We start from the raw sequence: 22,640 nt of genomic DNA, 5'->3' as shown, positions 1-22,640 counted from the left end.
TCTTCAAAAAGACTCAAGCCTGCATATTCCTCCAAGAGCCAAACAATTAAATTACATAATTACAAGCCAATTCCTTACTTATTAACTGATTCTTCAGTCTAAAATCAGCTAGATCCTTTAAATTGAGCTCCAGCCAATATGCCCATCAACCCAGAGTGGACTTTGAAAGCACAGCTTGTCTAACTCTGGAGAACTGATAACATGTTGCATAATCTTATGAAACAAATATAGAAGCACATTGGAGCTGAAAATGGCTCACAGAGCAGACATCACTGCAGCATCTTGTTTAAAAGCTCTCACAGTTTTTGTTGAAAATGGAAAAGCTCTGTTGGACCTCGCCAAACAGGAGAGCAGTGAAGGTAGGAAGCTTTTTGTGAGGCCAGACAAGCGAAGGTAAAAATAGACATGCAGATACCGTGTTCGACAGTTGGCAGGTGGTTTTATAGGTCAGACCCTGAGTTGGGGGCTGCTGGAGGCCTGTGAGTCATAAAGAACATGTGCAACATGCTGTTAAACGCTAACTTCGTTGACTTTTCTAACACAGGCTCACTCCAGGAATTCATCAGGCAGAAAATCCGCATCGAACAGGACCAGTCACTGCTGGGTCTGATTGACGCTGGTGCAGTTTTGTACAGAAGGTTATGAGCCCTACCCATAATAATACTTTGCAAGCTTATTTTACTGCTACTGTTAAAATATATCTTAAAAAGTAACAACACAGATCCAGCTTTCCACTCCACAATGTCCAAGGATAAACTCTTAACGTCTTTTTCTCTCTGTTGTTACAGTCTGTCCGTTCAAAGGAAAAATGAAGCAGAGGAATTATGGAGAAAACAAGCTCAGTAAGACCTTCAGCTAAAAACAATTCAGCCTGTCCAGTTCCTGAAATCATCTAGGACACAAGATACTCTTGGCATAATTGGGCTAAAATGCTGTTTTTCTTCATCATGTAGGAATAAATCATTAATTTGGCTTTGGTTATGGACTGCTGACTGGGGATGACAGGTTATGTACACATTAACTTAAAGACAACATTCCTTTTTAATCTGTGGCATTTTATCAGTCAAGAGATGTACTGAAAATGAGGTTAGTCTTTACTGAAAAAACAGCATGTTTCTGTATGTTATAAAGTACAAAAACAACACCAAAAGCTTTTTATGATGGGAAAGATGTTTTCACTCTTCTGCCAGCCTGCTTCAGCATGAGTTAGTTATGGGGGGAAAGGGTTAGTTGTACTGTGAGTGGTTGTGTACAATGGCTGTTAGCAGACAAGAGACAAGTGCAGAGAGCAACACTGAAAGCTTTCCTTCAGGGAAAAAGATGTTTTCGCTCTTCAGCATGAGTTTGCGACTGTTACCAGTAGGCTCTGCTCTGTATCCAGTGGTTGCCGGCGAGGTAGCCATTGGCTTGACTGTAGCTGTAGAAAAACAGCAGTTTAATCAGAACAGGACCACATTTCTTATTAAAACAAGAGCATAGATCCACACTGAAAGCTTGTCTTGGCAGAGAAGATGTTTATGCAGGTCACCCAACCGGCCTTGGCATCAATCTTATTCAGTGAGAGGCTCTGCCATTAACAATCTATGGCAGTGGGAGCCTGTCAGCTCAAGAGTAGCTGTCGGTAATTTTGTCTTATCGCTCAGATTGGCCTGTCATGAATGTGACAGATACCTTCTAAGAATTTTTGGAAAAATCCTGCCCTTCCCAAACGCTTTCTATGGGAGCTTTCCTAGATGAATGTGAAATATAGAGATATGAAACAGTCTAGGTCAGGTTAAATCATTACAGGCCAATCAGAGCAACAACACTATATGAAGTAGGCATGTGCAGCTCCAGTTGTAGCCTGAGCTAGACAGGCCGAGCAGTTGCTGTGGTTGTGAATGAACAGTGGAGCTTGTTGGTGGATAAAACTCATGCTGAGGCTGGTAGGGAGAAGGGCAGTAAACATCTTCTTTACCAAGAGAAGCTTCTGGTGTGGCTCTTTGCTCTTCTCTTAATAAAGAAATGTGGTCCAGTTCTGATAAAACTGACACAAACTTCATCCGTGCTAAACGCCACAATGGCAGCAACCATTGCTATCAGCTTCCAGTAAAACTAAGCCCAGCCCATACCTAACACCTTGTTCTCCTCAAATGATGCTGATTGGTCAAGATTGATTAAGACCTGGAACAATCTTAGATTGGAGCTTTGTGAGATGGATCAGCCTGGTGACAGATGTGGAATCTAGCCAATCCATCAGCTTTGCAGGGTTAACAGTGATCAGCCAGTTGTCTCCCCTTTGTAGGCTAAAGAGGGTCTAAACAAAATACAGTATTTGAAAATATATTAAACCAGCTAACAGTTGCTTTTTCTGTCTTTTCCTCAGTCTTAGACATTCTTGTTCAGTGGCAGAAATTATCTTTGGCTCGACTTTAATTCTGAACTGAAAGTGTGACAGTAAAAAGATTTGTATTTCAAAATAAAATCAGTCCAAAGTTAAGCCCGTTGTTGGTCATTATATGATTGCGTGAGGAAGATCCTGATGGATCAATCACATCAGGCTCTAAAGTTTATTTTCTGTGTCCTCAGATCAGATGTAGGTTGTGATTACTGCTGAAACACATGTGCTTTGTCTGGTAGTGATGTTTTACATACAGCATTAATCAACGAAACATACAAGACAAACTGCTTCAAACTGCTAATAGCATAGGAAGAATGAATGTAACAGACTGCTGTCTCTATCTTCCTTTAGTTAATGAACCCTCTCTACCAACACTGACTTGTTCTGTTAACTCCTCTATGAACTTTCCTGTCTGCACAGTCCTCTGAGTTTCCATGTTCACTCTTGAGTCTGGCCTGTGTAAAGGATTTGATTGGCTAAGATGTATCATATGTGACCAATACTATCCTAAAGAGGAAAAGTCATGCTAATTCAAATAGACTAGTGTGGATATGTTGTTAAAATTAGAAACACACAGGAATCAGCATGTTAGCCCTAATTAATACCCTGGCATATAGAAGAGGGACGGCCCTTACTGGTTCATATGAGCCACAACTCTGGTAGTATTACTGAACCGCAGTAACAAGTTCAGCTAACGGACAACCGGCCTTTATTTGACCTCCGTTTTGCAGAACAACTTCAGGTTGAAACCAAGCTGCTGCAATAGAAGCTGCTGTGTAACTTACAGCATACTCTGAACTTGATTAAGACTTAACAGATGAATGGGTGCGTCTCCAGGATGTTATGGAACAAGACACATTTTACATTGCAAATGTTAGCGCTGCAGAGAAAAGAAGTCTTTTCCAAAAGTCTTAAATGCAAATCATCTGTTTTAGCTGAATAATGGAGACATTAACAGTCAGAATGTTCTCAGAGGTAAATACATCGTCTTTCAGACAGTGATGGACAATGTTTGCCAAAAGGTTCTAATACTGAGGCTTTACTTATGTATTTCAACATATTTTATATTCTGAATTAAAATAAAACCATTATATAAACAATCTGGACTTGCCCTGGCAACAGAGATAGAGTTACTGACATCCTGATGAGATAAAAATCAACCATGAGAGTCCGTATATTACAGAGCAAAACCTCCCACATGCATTCATTTGTTTCCATCATGAAATAACTAACAATCCCTTTAAACAGAAACCATATTAAAAATTCTCTTTTATCGTTTCTCCAGCTGTGCTGCTCTGCAGGGTGCTGTGAAAGACTTTCAGGAATTAGAAGTGAGTCACTAAATTATTATCACGTATTTAGAAAAATAGCATTTTCTGTCAGGGTCATTGTCTGAGTGTTTCGTTTTTACTGACTGTGACCGACGTGATGCAGGTGCAGTGGGATGCCTTTCTGCAACATTTAGATGATGAGTTACAGCTCGGTGCTAAAACACTGGACCGCACTCAGCAGATGAAACAGATTTCACCTGATACATCTCTAATCGACGCCAGAACAGGAGAGTATGTTGGATTCGTTTTAATCATGCAATCACTCTTGTTATGAAATCAAACTGAGCATTCTGTCAGTTAAAATTATACTGGACTTTCGTCTTTTCACCCAATTCATGAGCAGGATAAAATACCTTAGACCTTAACTATGCAAAGAGGAGTCTTTCTTTCCAAATTTTGATCAAAATTTGTTGTAATCCCTGTCAATAATCTTTTATTTTAATTATTTAAATGTGCACAAAATTGAGAATTACTATTTCATACTTTGGTTCTGTATATGTTATATTATCTGCCTAAAGTTGTTTGTTGACTTCACCTGTCTGCTCTTAAAATTGTATCTTCTCCAATTTGCAGAGCAGTGACATTAGAGAAATATTTTGGGAGAGGTAAAAAGATCCTGCTGGTGTTAATCCGTCAGTTTTCCTGTCTACTCTGTCGTCTACATCTTCAAGAGCTGGAGAGAAATCAGGTAATTATGAGAGACTAGAAAATATAAAAACTATAGAACTAGATCTTCACAACATTTTTATGCAGATAAAAGTAAAACCAACTTAGATGCATGTATATACAGTTGTGTGCATAAGTTTTAGGCATGTAGGGTGCTAAGGATTCACTGCAGGGCTCAACGTGCCATGATTGGGGCTGGGGGCGCAAAGTCAATTTCAACAGCTTCTCTTTTGTCTGGGCCTTTTCTTCACCCCTAGTAGACCACCAGTGGTTTTCAGGCCTTGGGACATTTACAGCATGACCAGGGGCTCCTTGCAACCCTACTACCTGCTCGGATGGTACTTTAGGCCGTGTTTACTTGTCACAGCAACCAATAACTCTGTGCTAAAGATATGGATTTTATTTTTTTAACAGAGCACTAGATCCAGATCCAGAGCACTACTGGTGTTGTGTCAATCCCTGATGTTGCCCTCAGGTGACTTACTCACCAAATCTCTGCCTTACTTCAGCCTCAATTTTATACATAAAGATATGACCCACTGTCATACCTAAACAAAGGCATAAACCTCAAAATAAATATCAAAATAAAAAATCTAATACTGTAATTGAAAGAACTCACATGCTTTTCTTATCTTATAAGGCTATATGCTGTATCACTGATGTGTTATGTGCTGTTGGCTTATGATCAATGAATCCTGGGTAAATTATTCCCCTTAGGTTTACCATGCCCATGCAGATCAGTGAGTTCAGCAAAAAACATGTCAGCGTGAAAGAATTAAACTTAGAAAGTTATTATTAGAGTTTAAATCAACTATTGAATGGCCATGACAACAACCATCTAGAATGCATTCATTTTGGTTATAATTCCTAACCATGCTCAAAGAAATCTTACCTACCACTTCTAAATGGTCTATTTGGTGTTATTTTACAGGCAGCCCTGGATTCAAACTCTGTTCAAGTGTTGGTTGTTTCATTTGGCTGCCAGGAGGGAGCTTCACACTGGCTGAAGGAGACTGACTGCCAATATGATATGCTGTTGGACCCTGACAGGAAGGTTGATGCTAAACAATGCATGGAAATAATAAAGAACATGTAATTCATAGTCTGGTTTGAATTATATGCATGTACATTGTCTGTGACAGCAATGTGTACTGGTTGAAAACATCTTCACTTTTTTGTGTGCCATGAGTTTATGATTTTTGTGGTGCATGATGTGTTGTGCATGAAATGAGGAAATATTTGGTCTGCAATAACACTGGTCAATTATTTAAGACTTTAGGCAGTGCGTCTTGAATTCCCACTCAATATGGAAATCACTATGTGTCGACCAGAGGTCTTCTGACAGTGAAAAAGATGGAGAGAACTAGTCAATATGTCGTGGTCTAATAAACTTTTTGGGGGCACTAGGTGGCCTAACTGTGCAGACATCTCTCTCTATTACTGCTACTCTCTTTGAATTGCCCTGCACCTGTGATGTGAGCGAGTCTGACATCATCTCTCTGCTGGGTTTTGTAGATATACACAGCATTCAGCCTGGAAGTGTCACTGAAGAAAGTATTAAACTTCAGTAACATGTTGCTCTATGCTGAATATGTGGTGAAAAATATGGAGTTTCCAAGAGGACTTCCTTTGATTCAAGACGACATGTTTCAGGTGAAATGATGACAGTAGATTAATGTACAAAGATACATTTGAGGCAGCAGATGCAAAATTATTTGAGTTAACCTCACATTCTAAGGTATTTGTTTGTTCAGCACTGTCAGCTAAGCCAGTAAATATCTTACTCTGTGAACATAAAGACGGTTAGGTTTGCTACATTTCCTGTTTTTAATGAAGATAAGCTGAATTCAATTATGTGCTGTTTTTTAAAGTCTAAATTCTAACACTCTTTCACAGCTTAATATTTTTTATGAGACTCAGAAAAGTCCCTTTTTCTCCAGTATATTCCCTCCAAATAAAAAATTCTCTCTGAAATTCTCTATTTAGAATGCTTTTTTGTAATTGCATATTGACTTTCAAATTTAGGTTTTCAAAGATGTGTCAGGCATTTTTGACATTTCTGTTATTTGTTATTGACCCTCTTTCCTTTTTTTCAAAGCTGGGAGGTGACTTTGTTGTGGACGAACATGGGAGGGTGCTGTTCTCTCACTGCTGTCAGAGTCCCTTGGACAGACCTTCAGTGGAGGACATTCTAACTGTCCAATGAAGATGAAGCTTCTTAATGCAAAAGATAAATAAAGTGAACAGAAACAGGTGGTATCAGCTGAGGCTTTTCGTATCTGTCTTACATTATTTTGCTTTGCTAAGATGTTGAAAATCAACTATATGACAAAATACAGTAAATGAAAATATAAAAATGAAGTTTTACATCTCTAACCAAATGTATTGTTATTCTAACTAAATTTCAAATTAAAGTGTAGCAGGTCATCATCATCAAAAAGGTCAAACCTGTAAAAAGGGTCAAAGACCTATGGTGCTAGCACTGCTAATGTTAGCCACATTTTGCAAACCAACTTTGAACCATTAAGGTGTAACCTTTACCATTGCACTGTGAAGCTGGTTTACAGAATGCATTTATCGTTTGACTAGTTGGCTAAATGCAATTATACTCAGAGTTCAATTGAATGGGAATTTATATGCCTAGGAACATAAATAATCCCAGGCTGAATCCAAATCCTGGCACACGTTTGGTGCACGTCTTTCCCCACTCTCTTTCCCCATATTTACTGTCACTTCAGCTGTCCTGTCCAATAAAGTAAAAAAGGGCCTCATTTTATTGTTTCATTTTGGGTTTTTGTAATAAAGATAATTGAATTTCTGTTTAGCATTGCTTTTTTGAGAAAAGAAACCTCTGACAGATCAAAAATTTTGACAGTGATTTCACCACAGAAAAAAAACTTGTCGTGGCCTCCTCTTACCGTCATCTTACAGTCTTTGTGGCTGCAGACTGCCTTTTCACTAGAGGCGCATAGCACAGGGTGAGGTGAGTCAGGTTGTGGTTCAACCTTCCCAGAGGGGGGAGTGGTGAAGAGCTGTATGCTTCCTTCAAATTGGCGTAAAATGCGTCCAGAGTTCTCCCCCCAACTCTGATTTGGCAGCTCATGTACTGAAAAACTCAGGAGGTCAGTCTGGAGTCTGGCTGCAATGACGTCACACACAGTCATCAGGTTGGCAGAGGGGGGGATGTAAACAGCCCTGAGGATGGCATGTGGTTTCCAAGGGCAAATAACACAGCCAGAGTCCCACAGCTAACAGTTCAATGTCAAATGTCCAATTAAAAAGGGGGGGTTATCTCAGCAATGGTAACATTTGGCAATTAACTGAAAAACCATAGCTGAGGAAAAATGAGAATCTGTTCATTGTTTCCAGAATCTGTGGTCTGCTCTAACAGCTTTGCCTAAGTCCAGCCTCACAACTAGTCTCAACTAGTAATGTCTGAACTCATCAAAATATTTTCACGAAAATCAGAATTTCCCTTCAGTTGACCAGTAAGTGAACAATATTTTTATTAATGCAATGTTTTTAGTTCAAGTATATTCTTCATGATCGAAGGTAGAATGGACTGTGAGATAGATACACTGCCATGAAAAAGCATTTGCCCCCTTTCTGATTCATGATTTTATTGCATATTTATCACACTTAAATGTTTCAGATCATCAAACCAATTTTAATATCTCACAAAGACAACCCAAGTAAAAACAAAATGTAGTTTCTAAATGATGATTATATTTATTGGGGGGGGGGGGGATCAAACCTATAGGCCCTTTGTGAAAAAGTAATTGCCCCCCTGAACCTAATAACTGGTTGTGCCACCCTTGGCAGCAAGAACTGAAATCAAGCTCTTGTGATAACTGGTGATGAGTATTTCGCATTGCTGTGGAGAAATTTTGGCCCACTCTTCTCTGCAGAATTGTTTTAACTCAACCATATTGGAGGGGTTTCAAGCATGAACTGCCCTTTTAAGGTCACACCACAGCATTTCAGTTGGATTTAAGTTTGGACTTCGACTTGGCCACTCCAAAACCTTAATTTTGATTTTTTTTTTTTTTGAGCCGTTCAGAGGTGGACTTGTTGATGGCTTGAACTGATAGCCGGATGTTCGCCTTCAGGACAGCAGAATTCATTGTTCCATGAATCACAGCAAGAGGTCCAGGTCCTGAAGCAGCAAAGCAGCCCCAGACCATCACACTGCCACCACCATGTTTGACTGTTGGCATGGTAATCTTTTTATCAAATGCTGTGTTATTTTTACGCCAGATATAACGGGCCGCACGCCTTCCAAAAATTTCAACTTCTGTCTCGTCAGTCCACAGAATATTTCTCCAAAAGTCTTGGGGATCATCAAGATGTCTTTTGGCAAATGTGAGACGAGCCTTTGTGTTCGTTTTGTCAGCAGTGGTTCTGGCCTTGGAACTCTCCCATGATGCCATTTTTGCACAGTGTCTTTCTTATGGTTGAGTTATGAACTCTGACCTTAACTAAGGCCAGTGAGGCCTGCAGTTCTTTGGGTGTCGTTCTAGGTTCTTTTGTGACCTCCTGTATAATTGTCATTGCACTCTTGGAGTAATTTTGTTTGCCTTACCACCCCTGGAAGGTTCACCACTGTTCCCAGTTTTCTCCATTTGTGGATAATGGCTCTGAACGTTGTTCGCTGGAGTCCCAAAGCTTTGAAAATGGTTTGTAACCTTTTCCAGACTGATAGATTTCAATCACTTTGTTTCTCATTTGTTCTTTAATTTCTTTGGATTGTGGCATGATGCGTTTCTTTTTGAGATCTTGTAGCCTACTTCACTTTGTCTGACTGCTTCTATTAAAGTGATTTCTTGATTCAACAAATCTGGTGGTAATGAGGCCTGGGTGTGGCCAGTGAAACTGAACTCAGCTTTCCAAAAACTGTGGTTAATCACAGTTTACTCATGATTTAATAAGGGGGGCAATTACTTTTTCACACAGGGCCAGATAGGTTTGGATTTTTTCCACTTAATAAATAAAATCATCATTTAGAAGCTGCATTTTGTATTTACTTTGGTTGTCTTTATGAGATATTAAAATTGGTTTGATAATCCAAAACATTTAAATTTGATAAATGTGCAACAAAATCAGGAATCAGAAAGGGGGCAAATACTTTTTCACTGCACTGTAGGTGGATTGGTGCAGCATCAGCAAGATGAGTATCAAAATCCAGTACCAACCCATCTGATACCAACCAGACCAAATTACTTCAGGTTTCAATCTCCATATTGGTACCAAGCCACCCTGACACAGCCCCCTGTAATTCTAAATGAAAGGCACAAAAAAAATTATTGAATTTGTGCAATTCATGTGCACTTGTTCTTTTTCAGTAGCAAATGAACATCTTTTGATTGTTTTAACTGTCTGGAGCCAATTCTGTTCTCTGGTCATATTTTTTAACAGAGGACAGAAATGGGCTCAACTCAGTCACTACATTGAAATAAAATAAAGAAAGAACTACTGTAACCTTAAGTCCAAAGTGCCATCTGTTAAGTATCCCAGATGTTTGTTTTTCCAAAGACTCTTCCATAATCTGAAGCTTGAATGATCTTTTGTAAGCGCTGATGTAACAACCATAGCTCCTTATGTGTTTTCAGCTGAACCCAGATGTTACAGGACAAATGTTAGATCTGAAGACTATCTTTGTTCCTAGGGTCTTGAGCAAGGAAAGTTCTGTCAGTGGGTAAGGGCTGACACGTGCACAATATGTCACACTGTTTGAGGTCGAACAAGGATAATAAACAAGCCAAATTTCTCAGAAACCACATGACAGAAGGTTATCTCAGTTCTACCGTGGGAAAAGACTGTCTTACTCATGATAGTGGAAGCCAGTTTTGTAAAAGTGAAGCTCACTAACCTTGATTACAGTCCATCCCGTTATTCTTAAATTCTCAGTTTGAGTCAATGTTAAGGATGCTGTATTCTGGCTATATGTTGACTTTTTATCATCTCTTTGGTTAAAGGGTTCAGGGACATCCATATGCTAACAGTCATAAATCTATTACAGCAGGACAACAGTTGCAACTGGAATAAGATGTATTCATATTCAGTTTTCCAGTTACAAAAGGTGATCATGTCCAGTATGTGTGTTGTTCTGGCTGCTTGTGAGCTATCAAGTTGGTGATCAAAGTCATAAAAAAGGAGTAACTGCAGGGAAGGGAACAAATACAACATATTTTTGAAAAAATAAAAGGCTAAGCATACATGTTTTGCTCCTCTCCTGACCAGCTTTGGCAAGATTTACTTACTGGCTCCACTGATGGGGACAATAATAACAATCACCTGTTGGGCTTACTTCCCAGAGTGGGGCACACCAACTCACCCTTGAAGCCTTTTTTTTTTTTAATAAAAGTTCAACCTTTACCAAATAATGTGTATGGGATGAAATACACCATATGGGTGAAAGTATTTGGCCACACCTGTTAATTTTCTAATTAAAGTGTTTCAATCAGACCTTTTGCTACAAGTGTATAAAATAAAGCACCTAGCCTTGCAGTCTCCACTTTCAAACATTTGTGATACAAAATGGATCGTTCTGAGAGCTCAGTGACTTCAAGCATGGAATTTTGAAAGAATACAACCTTTGCAATAAGACAGTCCATGAAATTCCATCCCTGCTGGATATTCCACACTGATTTGAAATTATTAGAAAGTAGAAGTGTTTAGGAAAAGCAGCAACTCAGCTATAAAGCAGAATACCTGCAGTTCTGAAATTCCAGGCAGTCCTCACATCACTAAATCCAATGCCAAGTATCAGATGGAGTGGTGTGAAACGCACAAACACTGGACATTGGAGCGATGGAAATGTGTTCTGTGGAGTGGTGAATCACCCTTTTCTGTTTTGCAGTCAGATGTGCGAGTCTGGATTTGGCTGGTAGAATGACACCTTATTGACTGCACTGTGACAACTGTGGAGTTTGGTGGAGAAGGATTATTGGTATGGGGCTGTTTTTTAGGGTTTGGGCTAGGCCCCTCATCTTCAGTGAAGGCCAATCTTAGTGCTTCAAGACATTATGGACACTGCTATGCTTCTGGCTTTGTGGCAGCAGTTTGGGGAAGGCCCCTTTCTATTCCAACATGACTGAGCCTCAGTGGACAAAGCAAAGACTGTAAAGACATGAATTAAAGCGTTTGGTGAGGAAGAACTTGACTGGCCCACACAGAGCCCTGACCTCAACCTCACTGAGCACCTTTGGGATGAACTGGACCCCATATTACGAGCCAGAATACAATGCCAGGTCAGGCGGCCTAATACTTTTGTCCATATAGTGTGAATCCCATGCTATGGATATCTGAGAGTATCAAAATTCCATGGAAATCTCTCCAGTTATTGAGGAGGTATCTTAGATCAAGGTTGATCAAGGTTACAACATGTCAGGACAATCACTTGAACTGTCCCAGCGCTCTGATAAGATAAGAAAATATATACTTTACTTATATTACTTGCCCGCAAGTAATATAGCCTTGGACTCTGTTCTGCTGTTAGAAAGAGAATAAAATCATACACAGACATATACACAACACGTGATGTACCCCATAACTGCAGCAATTCACTGCAAGATATTCCACATATACCTTGTTACAAAAGTGACATGTGGCACAACTCCTTGGCACCTCCTATGGTTTGAAAAGAACAGAAATACTTTGGGACTGAGAAGTTTTGAATATTGAAACCTAAACCTTCATGTTTTGGATGGGATTCTTACTTATTACTTAAATTGCTGCTTCTTGACTTAAAACTTGAGGGGGAAAAATCTAAACTACAAAGGAGCTTAAAAAAGCAGACAAGGTAAATTTCCTTTTGTGATATGCATGAAGATGGTACAGAGGTAATCAATGTAGAGGGAGCCTGTAAATTGCATGTTTGAATAACAAGCCTGCTCTTCATTTACTCAAAAGGATGACTAGTAACTCAATAAGGAGAGAGAATGGAGGACTTTGATCAACACTGGTGCCCTGCTGGGCTCTTTAAAGACGCGTCTCCTCCTGGATATTCTCAGAGTGGAACTGCTTCGCCAGAAATAGCCTCTCATGCAACACATTATTTGATCGACAGAGATGGCAAATGTGGACAGACTCATTGAGCATATAGGGGACTTTGGCCCTTTCCAGAAGAAGATTGTTACGTTTGGTTCATTTCCGTTAATAATCTTTGCTTTTGTTCTTGTCGGGGTAGTTTTCGTAGGGCACACTCCAGATCACTGGTGTTGGATTCCTGAATCTGAGCGCCTCCAGGAGGAATGTGGCTGGACAGACCTCGAGGTCCGGGAAGTCACTCTTCCCCGCTCTGTGCACTCAGGGACCTTTAGCCGGTGTGAGAGGTTTGACATAGACTGGAGCAGGAATCAAAGCAAATGTAATGATCTGAATGAGCTTCTGACTTTGAATGAAACCCAAGTGGTGGGTTGTGACAATGGATGGGAGTTTGATAAAAACTACAGCACTATAGTTTCTGAGGTAAGCTGAATTCCTTTCTGCACCTTCCAAACAAGAGTTACAGTTTGCAGACTACATCTACAATTGTATATTGTCATATTTTTTTGAATACCATTTTTATCCTTAAATTGATCACAGGGAACTTTCCTTGTTTGCAATATTTGTGGTGTTGTGCAACTCTGCAATCATAAGCCAAGATGTCCTGTGGCTAGAAAAACCCATAAGCTGTTTTAGGATTTTTGTAAGCTGCTGTTTCATGGAAATATTCTGAAGACATCTGATCTTGAGAATGTATTTATTCCTGCACTTAATAAACATTCTGCAACATCTTGAACAAAGACTGTATTATTGGGACAACCACTGATAATATTTTTAACTTTTAAACATGGCTTTGTATTATTTTTATTTTTTGAAATGTGGGTTTTGTTTACTGGATCCCTGCTTGTAAACTGTTTCTAATTCAAGCAATAATTGTCCCATAATCTGTCAATAAACCCAAACTCCCAAAAAAGTTGGGACACATGTAAAGTGTGAACAAGAACAGAATACAGTGATTTGCAAATCATGTTGAACCTTTACAGCGCAAAGACATTTAATATTTAGACTGATAGACTTCATGGTTCATTTGGAAATTTAGGCTACACAGACTCTGTATTGATGCCTGCACATCTTTCAAAATGAGGCAGGGGTCAGAAAAGACTGGAATGCTCCCAAAACACCTGGAACATTCCACAGGTGAGTAGGTCACTCGGTAAAAGGTGATAGTACCATAATTGGGAATAAAAGAAGCACTCCTGAAAGGCTTATTCATTCTCAACAGAGGTTTATGAAAATGGTCCTCAGAATGCCATTGCCTGGAATTTAGGGATTTCACCGTCTACAGTTCATAATATCATCAAAAGATTCAGAGAACCTTGAGAAATCTTTCCCTGTAAGGGGTAAAGCCAAAGCCAAATGCTACGAAACACAAAATGAACAATGAAAACCCCACACTGTTGAGCAACTTAGGATGTACAGTGCTTAACAAATTTATTAGACCACAACCCAAAGTAAGGTTTATGCCACAGCTGCCCTGAATTAACAGCATTGGTAATTACCAAAATAATTTGTATGTTTCTGCAATGGTTAATACACCAATATGTAGAAGCTTTTTAACCCAAATGATATTTTTAATGCTAAAATATCATTATTATTGTTATCCATGAATTTTCAAATTTACTGATTTACAAAAAAACTGAAAAAATAGTAAAGCACATTATTATTTCTTGATTAATATGTCAAATTATAGTTATTTACTTGCATTCCTGAACAGAAAAATGAGTTTTAGTGGTTGAATGTTATGCTTGATTCATTTCTGACTTCTCAGAGAAGCCCAGTGAGCCGGCTCAAATTTGGGTGAATTCAGTTTGAAATCCCTCATTCCTGTTCAAAATGGTAAAACGTGGAGAGCTGACTGAAAATGAAAGACTCTGCATTAAAGCACTTCATGATGCTGGATGGTCTTTGAGACAAATATGACAGGTGGTCTAATAAATTTGTTAAGCACTGTATATCAAACAAGAATGGGAAAGAATTCCATTTTCAACTTGAACTTTTTTGTCTCCAGACTTTTACAGAGGTACGTAACTAAGTGGTAAAGATGCTCCTGTCCCAATTTTATTTCTTTGGAGCGTGTGTGTGCGTGTGTGTGTGGATGGGGATGGGGGGTATTTCCACAAAATCAATGAAGTCAGTCAGTTTGAACACTGAATATCTTGTCTCTGTGCAGTATTACATTAAACTTAGGTTCAAATGAATGAGTTGATCCCTGTATTCTGTTTGTGTCCACGTTTTACATAACATCCAAACTTTTTGTTTCTGGGTTTATAGGATTAGTTCAATGTTTTTTCTTGTTTTTTTTCTTCTAGTTCTCACTGGTCTGTGAGAAATCTTGGGTCGCTGATCTAAATCAGGTTTCCCTGGGACTTGGCTTCTTTTGTGGAGCTTTTGTTACTGGATACCTGGCTGATAGGTCTGCTGTGATCCGATTGTGTTCTGTTGCTATCACTGTTTGATTTAAATACACAAGTATTACAACATTGTTTTATAACTAGTCAAAACAATGACAATACTTTGTCTTTTCACAGGTTTGGCAGAAAGCCATGTTTTATTCTATCAATGGTCGGCCTTGGTATCTCAGGCATTGGGGCATTACTGTCGCCATGGTACCCGCTGCTTCTCGCCTTTCGATTTCTGCAGGGATTTTTTGGAAAGGGAGCCTGGGTAGGCGTCTTTGTGCTTGGTATGATCAAGTTCCAAGACTTTTAAGAGACAAAATTACATAGGCAGCTATGTGAAAATGCTTTCATAACCAAGGGAAACACCAGATCACCAAATCTTCTAATGAGGAGTCATAAACACATACACTTTGTGGAAGAAAGTATTCAGCCACCTGACCATTTAAACAGGAACTGTACTGCTACTGTATTCAAATACATGTACTTCAATATGGAGTTGGCCGATTTTTGCAACTATAACAGCCCCCAATTTTCTCTGAAGGTTTTCCTCAAGATTTTGTAGAGTTTAAGTGGCATATTTTCCCATTTAAGTCAAGTTCTTCCACACTAAACTCTTAAGACCATGCTTTTATAGTCCTTGCTTTGTGTATTGGGGCATAGTCGAGTTGCAATGGAAAGAAGCCTTCCTGTTGCCACAAGTTGGAAGCATATTATTGTCCAAAATGTCTTGGTATGATGAAGTATTAAGATCGCTGTTTAGTGGAGATAAGGGGCCTAGCCCAAACCCATTCAGCTGCTCAGCCGTGGAAACCCATTCCAGGTAGCTGCACAGCTTTTGTGCTTACATTAATGCCAGTGGAAGTTCAGCCTCCTCAGCTATGGAATTAGCAGAGGGTTGGTGATTTTCATGCACCTTAGCAGTCTTTTACCCCACCTCGTGATTTTACGTGGTTTTCCGCTTTGTGGCTGAGTTGCTCTAGTTCCTAAATCCTTCCACTTTATTACAATGTCAGTTACAGTTGGCTGTAAAAAATCCAGCAGGGATGAAATTTTATGAACCATCTTACTGCAAAGGTTGCATCCTTTCAAAGTACCATGCTTGAAGTCACTGAGCTCTCCAGAATGACCAGTTTTGTATCACAATTTTTTACAAATGGACACTGCATGGCTAGGTGCTAGATTTTATACACCTGTAGCAATGGGTCTGATTGAAACTCCTGAATTTAATACCAGGTGTGGCCAAATACCTTGTCCATACAGTGTAGCTTAATAAGATAACACAACATTTACAGTATGTCATGCTGCATGATTTGTGCAAAGGTTTCCACAAACTCATTTTCAGTGATGTGAGAGTCACTCTGGCGTGTTGGGCCTTAATTTCGAGGTATTATGTCACGTATTCAAGCTCGACAAAAACAAGCTTATATTAGCAAAGAGTTACACAACTGTTGCTCAAAAAAATCCAAAAAGGCATGCAGTATGTTGTTCTGTTTATAAGTATTAGTTGCTTTACCTGAAATGTCTAAAACTTTACAATCTGCCTCTGTTTTCTAGCCATGATTTGAAAAATATTCCTAGTAATTATGTGTCTGCTAAATCAATTATCTTTTTGGTATAGTCATCGAGTTCTTTGGATCAGACAACAGGAGATTTGTGTCCATGATGAATCGTACGTTCCAATCCATCGGCATGGTCATCATGCCTGTTCTGGCATACTTCCTGCAGTCTTGGAAGACTCTGCAGCTGGTCATGAGTCTGCCGTGCTTTCTGTTTGTTGCATATCACTGGTATACATACGGCTTTTGCTTCAAATATGGCAGTTTATTTAAATTGAATGCTACAATAAATCCTGTACAGACAAGTGTCCATTTCCTAGGATTATTCCTGAATCTCCACGCTGGCTGTTTTCACAAAAAAGAACAACAGAGGCAATGAGGATTGCTTCAAACATAGCAAAATACAACGGGAGATCTTTACCACCTAATCTTCCTGAGGTAAAATTAGATTATGTGTTATTTTTAATCTTTGAAATTGTAATTATTCCAAGATAACTCTGAAAATGTTACTTACCAAATCTAATCTGTTACCTTTATTATTTTTCAGCTACTTCTTCAGGAGGAAAAGAAAGATGCTCATCCTGTATTAGTAAAGGATTTGTTTAGGACACCAAGTATTCGAAAAAACACATTAATTTTAACTTATGCCTGGTGAGTTGGTTCAGTTTAGATTTATCTTAACCTCTGTTCATGGACTGTAAGCCAGCATGTGCTAGTAGGTTTCTTTCGAACAAAATCTTTATCTGATATTGTTCTCATCCAGGTTTACTAGCACTGTTGTGTTTCAAGGCCTGGTTCTGAGGCTAGGAATTACAGGCGACAATCTCTTCTTGGATTTCTTCATCTCTGCGGTGGTTGAGCTTCCCACTGGCCTCCTCTTCTACCTGCTGGTCGACAGAGTTGGTCGACGCTCCCTCATGGCTGTTACCAACCTCATAGGAGGGGTAGCCTGCCTGGCTGTCCCCTTCATCTCCCAAGGTACTTTTAAATGACTGCACAGTGAGAGATTGTAAAATACTTGTGGAAAAGTTTAATTCTTGGTTGGACAAGTGCTGCTGATCTTTGAATCTGCTTTCTTTCAGTGATTTTGTTCCTTCTGCCTTCACAACAGATTTCTCCTGGTTGAAAAAACTTATTGCAATCATTGGGAGGCTTGCTGTTGTCATTGGATGTGAGACAGTGAACTTTGCAAACACAGAGTTGTTTCCAACGGCTCTGAGGTGAGTTTAATGTCAAAATCTCAAGGCACACTATATCCACAGCTATACAAAAGAGCCTCTTTAAAACATTTTACAGTAAACTGAGCATATATGTAAGTTCAGGCAGGCCATGGTGTGGAGCACTTCCATAACTGAGATCAGCTGATCTCATGGCCAGCTGATTTTCATCACACTCATGCTGCCATATTTAAACTGCTCTAGCCTGGCTAAGCTTTGCAGCTCCCTCAACAAGCTGCTTTTTACAATCCTCCTCCACCCCAGCTCCTCCTTTACGCTGCCTCTGACTTTATCAGTGTTATTCTGTAGTCACTGATGCCTGCCCTGCTCTGCTCTGGGGTTGTTGCTGCTTCTCTCCTGCCTTAGGCCATCCTTGTAGGCACAGGGGCAGGAATGTGTGCTGTTCCTGTTTGATGCTTTCCACGTTGGCTTGTGAAAGGGCGGGGGGATCCCAGAACATTCAAATATGAATAACAACATCATTTACAAATGTAGATCTGCTAATAAAATGAAAAAGTATTCATAAATGCAAATCATATGTGTTTCTTGACAAAGTGGTCCTGACTGAACTTAAGTTACTGTATAGTTGTAATAATTACCAATGGTTGTACAAACTCTTATGGCACACATTGTGCCTTTCCACATCGTTTGAGAACTACTGCTCTGAGATAAAAGCGATTGGCAGCAATCAAACAAGGCCATCACATCCTTATCAAATACCATTGAAAAGACAGATGACACTTGTGTGAAGTTCTACCATAAATGAAAAGCAAGACGAAAAAGAGATGCAAAAACACATTAATGGGTCTGCAGCAAAAAAATCCACCTGACTCCAAGTTTGGAGAAAAATACAGGGGTTCTTTTTTCAGGTTTCCTAGCTTAAAAAGAAGAGCATTATTTAGATTCTTCATGTCTCACTTAAATGTGAAATAATTATTTTTTTAAATTTCCAACAGGAATTTGGGTGTGTCGGTGTGTTCATCAGCAAGTGACTTTGGATCTGTTGTAGCCCCATTTCTGCTCTACAGACTGGCCAGTATCTGGCAGGAGCTGCCTCTCTTTCTGTATGGTAAATATTTTTATTCAAACTTTTCTTTTTTTTTTTTTTTTTTCAACTCACACTCTGTGAATAACCTGTGACATTACCAACAGTTATGTATTGGTTCTATGACAGAAGTAAGACACAAATGTGACAACAAAAAATTAGAGAAAGCTGGGAGTATTTCTTATTGTAGTATGCAAATTAGATTTTCTTGGAGCATTTTGAGACTCAACTGTGGAAAAAACTCTAAAATTGGAACCTAACGTACGGTCCTATAATTTACTTAAGTAGTATAAATGCCCACTTCGGGATACTCATAATACTCATTTTTTTATTTTCTGAACCCTTAAAAATTGTTTTTAAAGTTACATCTCTCTCAAGCTGCAAAAAAAGGCATTTTTCACATGGTAGCTACCATTTTATTCTTTCATCTAAAACTGACCTATTGATATCAAATATTCATTAATTTTTAAAGATTCCAACCCTTTGAACGCCAATTATATTTTGTCATGATGCCACCACGTTTTCAGTGGAAAAAAAGACAAAAAAACAAAACAGAAAATTAATTATTTCCAAAACACTACATGCTAAGTATTTTTTTGTACTGAATTCTTACAGCCTGGGATATGTCAGTGGTTATCAGCAACATTGATTTTTATGCATTATTATTTTTTTGCATGTTAGGCATGTTTTTCTCCCTATATGCCAAATATGGTCAAAATGTTGCCAGCTGGTGGTAAAAGTGATCGATAAGGCAAAAGCCCAGATTGACACCCAGATATAGTAAAATGCATGTACTATGCTTTAATGGAAGTAAGATCATAAATTGCAGCTTGAGTGAGTTTCAATGGTGCAGTTCTTGCACTTAACAGCTTGAGAGCAGCTCTTCCTTGTAAACAGTGTATTTTAGACTTACTGTAGGAGCTGAGTTGGAAACAACAAGATCAAATAAAAATACATACTGCCAAAATTCATCCATTTTAATTTGCCAACATGAAATAATGTGTGTTTCAGGTGGGATGTGTGTGCTCTACAGTGCGTTGGTGACTATGTTGCCTGAGATGAGAGGAGTCCCCCTGCCAGAAACCATTGAGGATGTAGAAAATGTAATGAGGTAAATTAACTAATTTAACTTTGCATTTCAATGATGGTGACAGAAACTGATAACATGTTATCTTAGTGGGCCCTAATTACCTAGTCATTTTATAGTAATAAGTTGCAATTATCTAGTAATTTCTCAAGAATAAGGTGGTAATTTCCCAGCAATAAGATGGCATTTTACCAAGAAATAACTCAGAAATATGGTAATATTAAGGAAGTATTTACCTAGTAATGATATATTTATTATCATGTAAGTATTATCAAGTAATTTATGTTAGTATTGTGGCAACTCTCTGGTAATTAGGTACGCATGTTACCCTGACTCTAACCCTTAACTCTAACCCTAAAAATGACTAAGTAATTTTAATTTTTTTGGGCCAAAATAAAGAAATTACCTGAGAATTATCAAGTAACTTATATGGAAAAATTATTATCTTATTTCTTAGAATTACTTGGTAAAACAACCACCTAATAACCAGAGAATTTCCCCAAATATTTAAAGAATTACTTGATAATTAATACATAATTACAAGGTTAATTCTTCCTTAATATTACTGAGTTATTACTCTGTATGAACATTTCTGCTGATATTTAAGTAATATATTGCTTTAATTACTTGCCTGTATCAGTAGTAACTACTGCTCATACATAGGAATATGTTAGAGGAGTTCTAGGCTTAACCAACAGATCTATGTCAACAAAAGTCTTTATTTTTGCTCATCCTTGTGCCCTAACCCAAACCCTAACCCTGCTCTAGTAACTGGAGTTTTAGGTCTGAACAACATGAATATCTGTAGCAATATCAGAATTGTTAAAATAAATTTGTAAATATCAACATGTTGGATATAGGCAAAAATCCAATATCCTGCATTTAGTAAAGACGTTTAAATAGAAAATACTAGGAAGAAAGGTGTTTCTGACAGTAGGAAGAGGAAGAGGGAAGTTGGCAGGAATGTTCTCATTAAAGGTTCTTATATGGTCTCGTGAAAGCTTGTCTCAGGCCATTCCTGCCATCTTCTCACTCCTTGTACTTCAATGTGTCTGTTATGTGTTTGTGTTTCCTGACAGGGGGAATAAGAGGCCAAAGGTTGCTGACAAGGATGCTGTGGTTCTATGATTGAGGCCTTGCAGAGTGGTTAGACTATTTCCACATGCTGTGCTAACAATAAGGTTTTTGTTATTACACACATGTGTTGCATGATGTACTTATGCCTTAAAGTTAAAAACTAGAGCAGTGTTTTTCAAAGTGGGGGTTCTGATCTCCCAGAGGTGGGAGGCTAATAAAAATTAACAAATAACCTGATCTGTGACAATAACATTATAAGGTTTTGTGTGATATTAATTACCTAATGTCAAAATCAGTGTGTTCTTTAGATGCCAATCTATCAGTTTATAAGAAGACAGCTTGAATGTAATGAATAATACAAACAGAAAACATTTTAAAAAGAGTAAAACATCTTTTTTGTTTCAACTTTTTTTTACACTGAATGTAATGCATGAGTAACAAGATTAACCATTAATAAAATAAAGAAATTTCTTAGGAATTTGTTTATGAGTCAGCGTGTTTATTTTTTAATGTGATTGTCATGTACCATAAATTTACCAGTTTTTCCAAAAGGGAGTTTCCTGCCAAAGGCTGATGCTTTACAGGGGTCCTTGATATAGCAAAGTTTAGCAACTCCTGAACTAGTGAATTGTTTTGTGTCACAGTGAAACACATGAAGAGTAAAGAAATGTAGTAACTCTTGACTTTGCAACCTCTCACCTCAAGATGTGATAATGCACAGCTGAAGTGCTCATTTTCAGCACTGAAATTACACAATTTCATGTCTATGCTGAGGTCCTTATGTCAATTTGATCACAGGGCTGGACTATGTAATGCAATGTGACATAATATATGAAGTTATTTGTTCTAAGATAATTTTGTTAACTTGGGAAGACATTTCAAACTAGTATTTACAAATTTAAACCAAATAAAAGAAAACATTATTTCTTTACCAAACATTCACCGATCCAGATTAAATAATGCCACTTTGTAGATAATTTTGAGCTATTGAGATTCAAAAGGCAACTCTTTTAAAATTCAGCAGCAAATTTGACTAAAAGATTTTTTATTCTTTACAAGGCAGCATAGCAAAGCTTTTCACTGTTTTGCAGATGATACACAATTATATGTCCTACTCCAAAGGCAAAGCCCTACAGCCAACAGTCTTCCCCACTGCTTCCAGGAGGATGGTAGTCCTGTTTGGTTAAAAGTAGGTACTAGATTCTAGTGTTGAACTCAAGACCGAACTATCCGAGACCAAGACTTGCCCGAGACCAGAGTGCACCAAGACTAAGACAAGACCAAGACTTTTGGGGGTCGAGACCAAGTCAAGACCAAGACCAAATCCATTTTAAAAAAACCATGACAAAGTTGGACAGCACAAGAGCATTCTCTCTCTTTAACTTTAGTTTTCATTTTAATAAATTTGACAGATAAAAAAAAGGGGTCTGAAACTCTTTCACAGCAGAACATGCAAAAATCTCAAATCTTAACTAATATGTTCAACTAGCTTCTTGTAAAAAATAAATCCTTGTATGTATTCAAAAGCCACAAGTCTGTAATTATTTTAAATATCTGAAAACAAGATGATTATCTAGATTTGTCAGGTGAGTGAGGCCTAAAGTAAGTGTTCAGAGGTATTTCTAACTACAAATAAGATGGACTGATGTCTAAGTTTTTGCAGGTGTAGCTATTTGTTGTTTTAGCAAGTGCTTCTCCTTATTATCACATTAATGAGGTTGAAAAATAGTAGACCAGTGCTGGTCTCGACCGGTCTTGATGGAAAATCCCAAGTCCGGCCAGTCTGAGACAGAGACAAGACCAAGACATTCAAAACGGGGTCTTGAGACCGGTCTC

General features: G+C 38.4%; 2 protein-coding genes across 4 annotated transcripts; both read left to right on the top strand.

The window, feature by feature from the left end:
• The first annotated feature begins 232 nt into the window (after positions 1 to 232).
• On the top strand, positions 233 to 7,145 carry LOC121525954. Of its 3 annotated transcripts, XM_041812183.1 has the most exons (9): positions 233 to 359; positions 545 to 638; positions 789 to 842; positions 3,666 to 3,711; positions 3,815 to 3,942; positions 4,285 to 4,399; positions 5,309 to 5,431; positions 5,893 to 6,030; positions 6,476 to 7,145. In XM_041812183.1, the coding sequence occupies exons 1-9, from the start codon at positions 251 to 253 to the stop codon at positions 6,581 to 6,583; spliced, it is 915 nt and encodes a 304-aa protein (XP_041668117.1). In that variant the 5' UTR covers positions 233 to 250; the 3' UTR covers positions 6,584 to 7,145. The 3 variants fall into 3 exon arrangements, with proteins under 3 accessions (XP_041668117.1, XP_041668119.1, XP_041668118.1); XM_041812185.1 differs by lacking the exon at positions 5,893 to 6,030; XM_041812184.1 differs by lacking the exon at positions 5,893 to 6,030 and having other exon boundaries at positions 5,309 to 5,469.
• Positions 7,146 to 12,447: 5,302 nt separating this feature from the next.
• On the top strand, positions 12,448 to 21,164 carry oct2 (organic cation transporter 2). The gene is made up of 11 exons (XM_041813385.1): positions 12,448 to 12,846; positions 14,733 to 14,836; positions 14,952 to 15,106; positions 16,441 to 16,609; positions 16,699 to 16,816; positions 16,926 to 17,029; positions 17,142 to 17,356; positions 17,490 to 17,598; positions 18,552 to 18,664; positions 19,652 to 19,751; positions 20,807 to 21,164. Exons 1-11 carry the CDS (start codon positions 12,448 to 12,450, stop codon positions 20,853 to 20,855), a joined length of 1,635 nt encoding a protein of 544 aa, XP_041669319.1. The 3' UTR covers positions 20,856 to 21,164.
• The last annotated feature ends 1,476 nt before the right edge of the window (positions 21,165 to 22,640 follow it).

This window comes from Cheilinus undulatus, linkage group 18 (assembly GCF_018320785.1).
Source record: "Cheilinus undulatus linkage group 18, ASM1832078v1, whole genome shotgun sequence".
Taxonomy (NCBI): Eukaryota; Metazoa; Chordata; class Actinopteri; order Labriformes; family Labridae; genus Cheilinus; species Cheilinus undulatus.
The sequence above is the reverse complement of the archived record's forward strand: the minus strand, read 5'-3'. Positions and strand labels throughout refer to the sequence as shown.

Bases quoted from the DNA above. Each gene is read 5' to 3' on its own strand.
- LOC121525954 (XM_041812183.1), top strand. From the start codon at position 251: ATGGCTCACAGAGCAGACATCACTGCAGCATCTTGTTTAAAAGCTCTC. The intron at 5,432-5,892 runs GTTGATGCTAAA...TGGGTTTTGTAG, and splicing joins TGTTGGACCCTGACAGGAAG to ATATACACAGCATTCAGCCT. The intron at 6,031-6,475 runs GTGAAATGATGA...TTTTTTTCAAAG, and splicing joins TTCAAGACGACATGTTTCAG to CTGGGAGGTGACTTTGTTGT.
- oct2 (XM_041813385.1), top strand. From the start codon at position 12,448: ATGGCAAATGTGGACAGACTCATTGAGCATATAGGGGACTTTGGCCCT. The intron at 14,837-14,951 runs GTCTGCTGTGAT...GTCTTTTCACAG, and splicing joins ACTGGATACCTGGCTGATAG to GTTTGGCAGAAAGCCATGTT. The intron at 17,599-18,551 runs GTGAGTTTAATG...AATTTCCAACAG, and splicing joins TTGTTTCCAACGGCTCTGAG to GAATTTGGGTGTGTCGGTGT.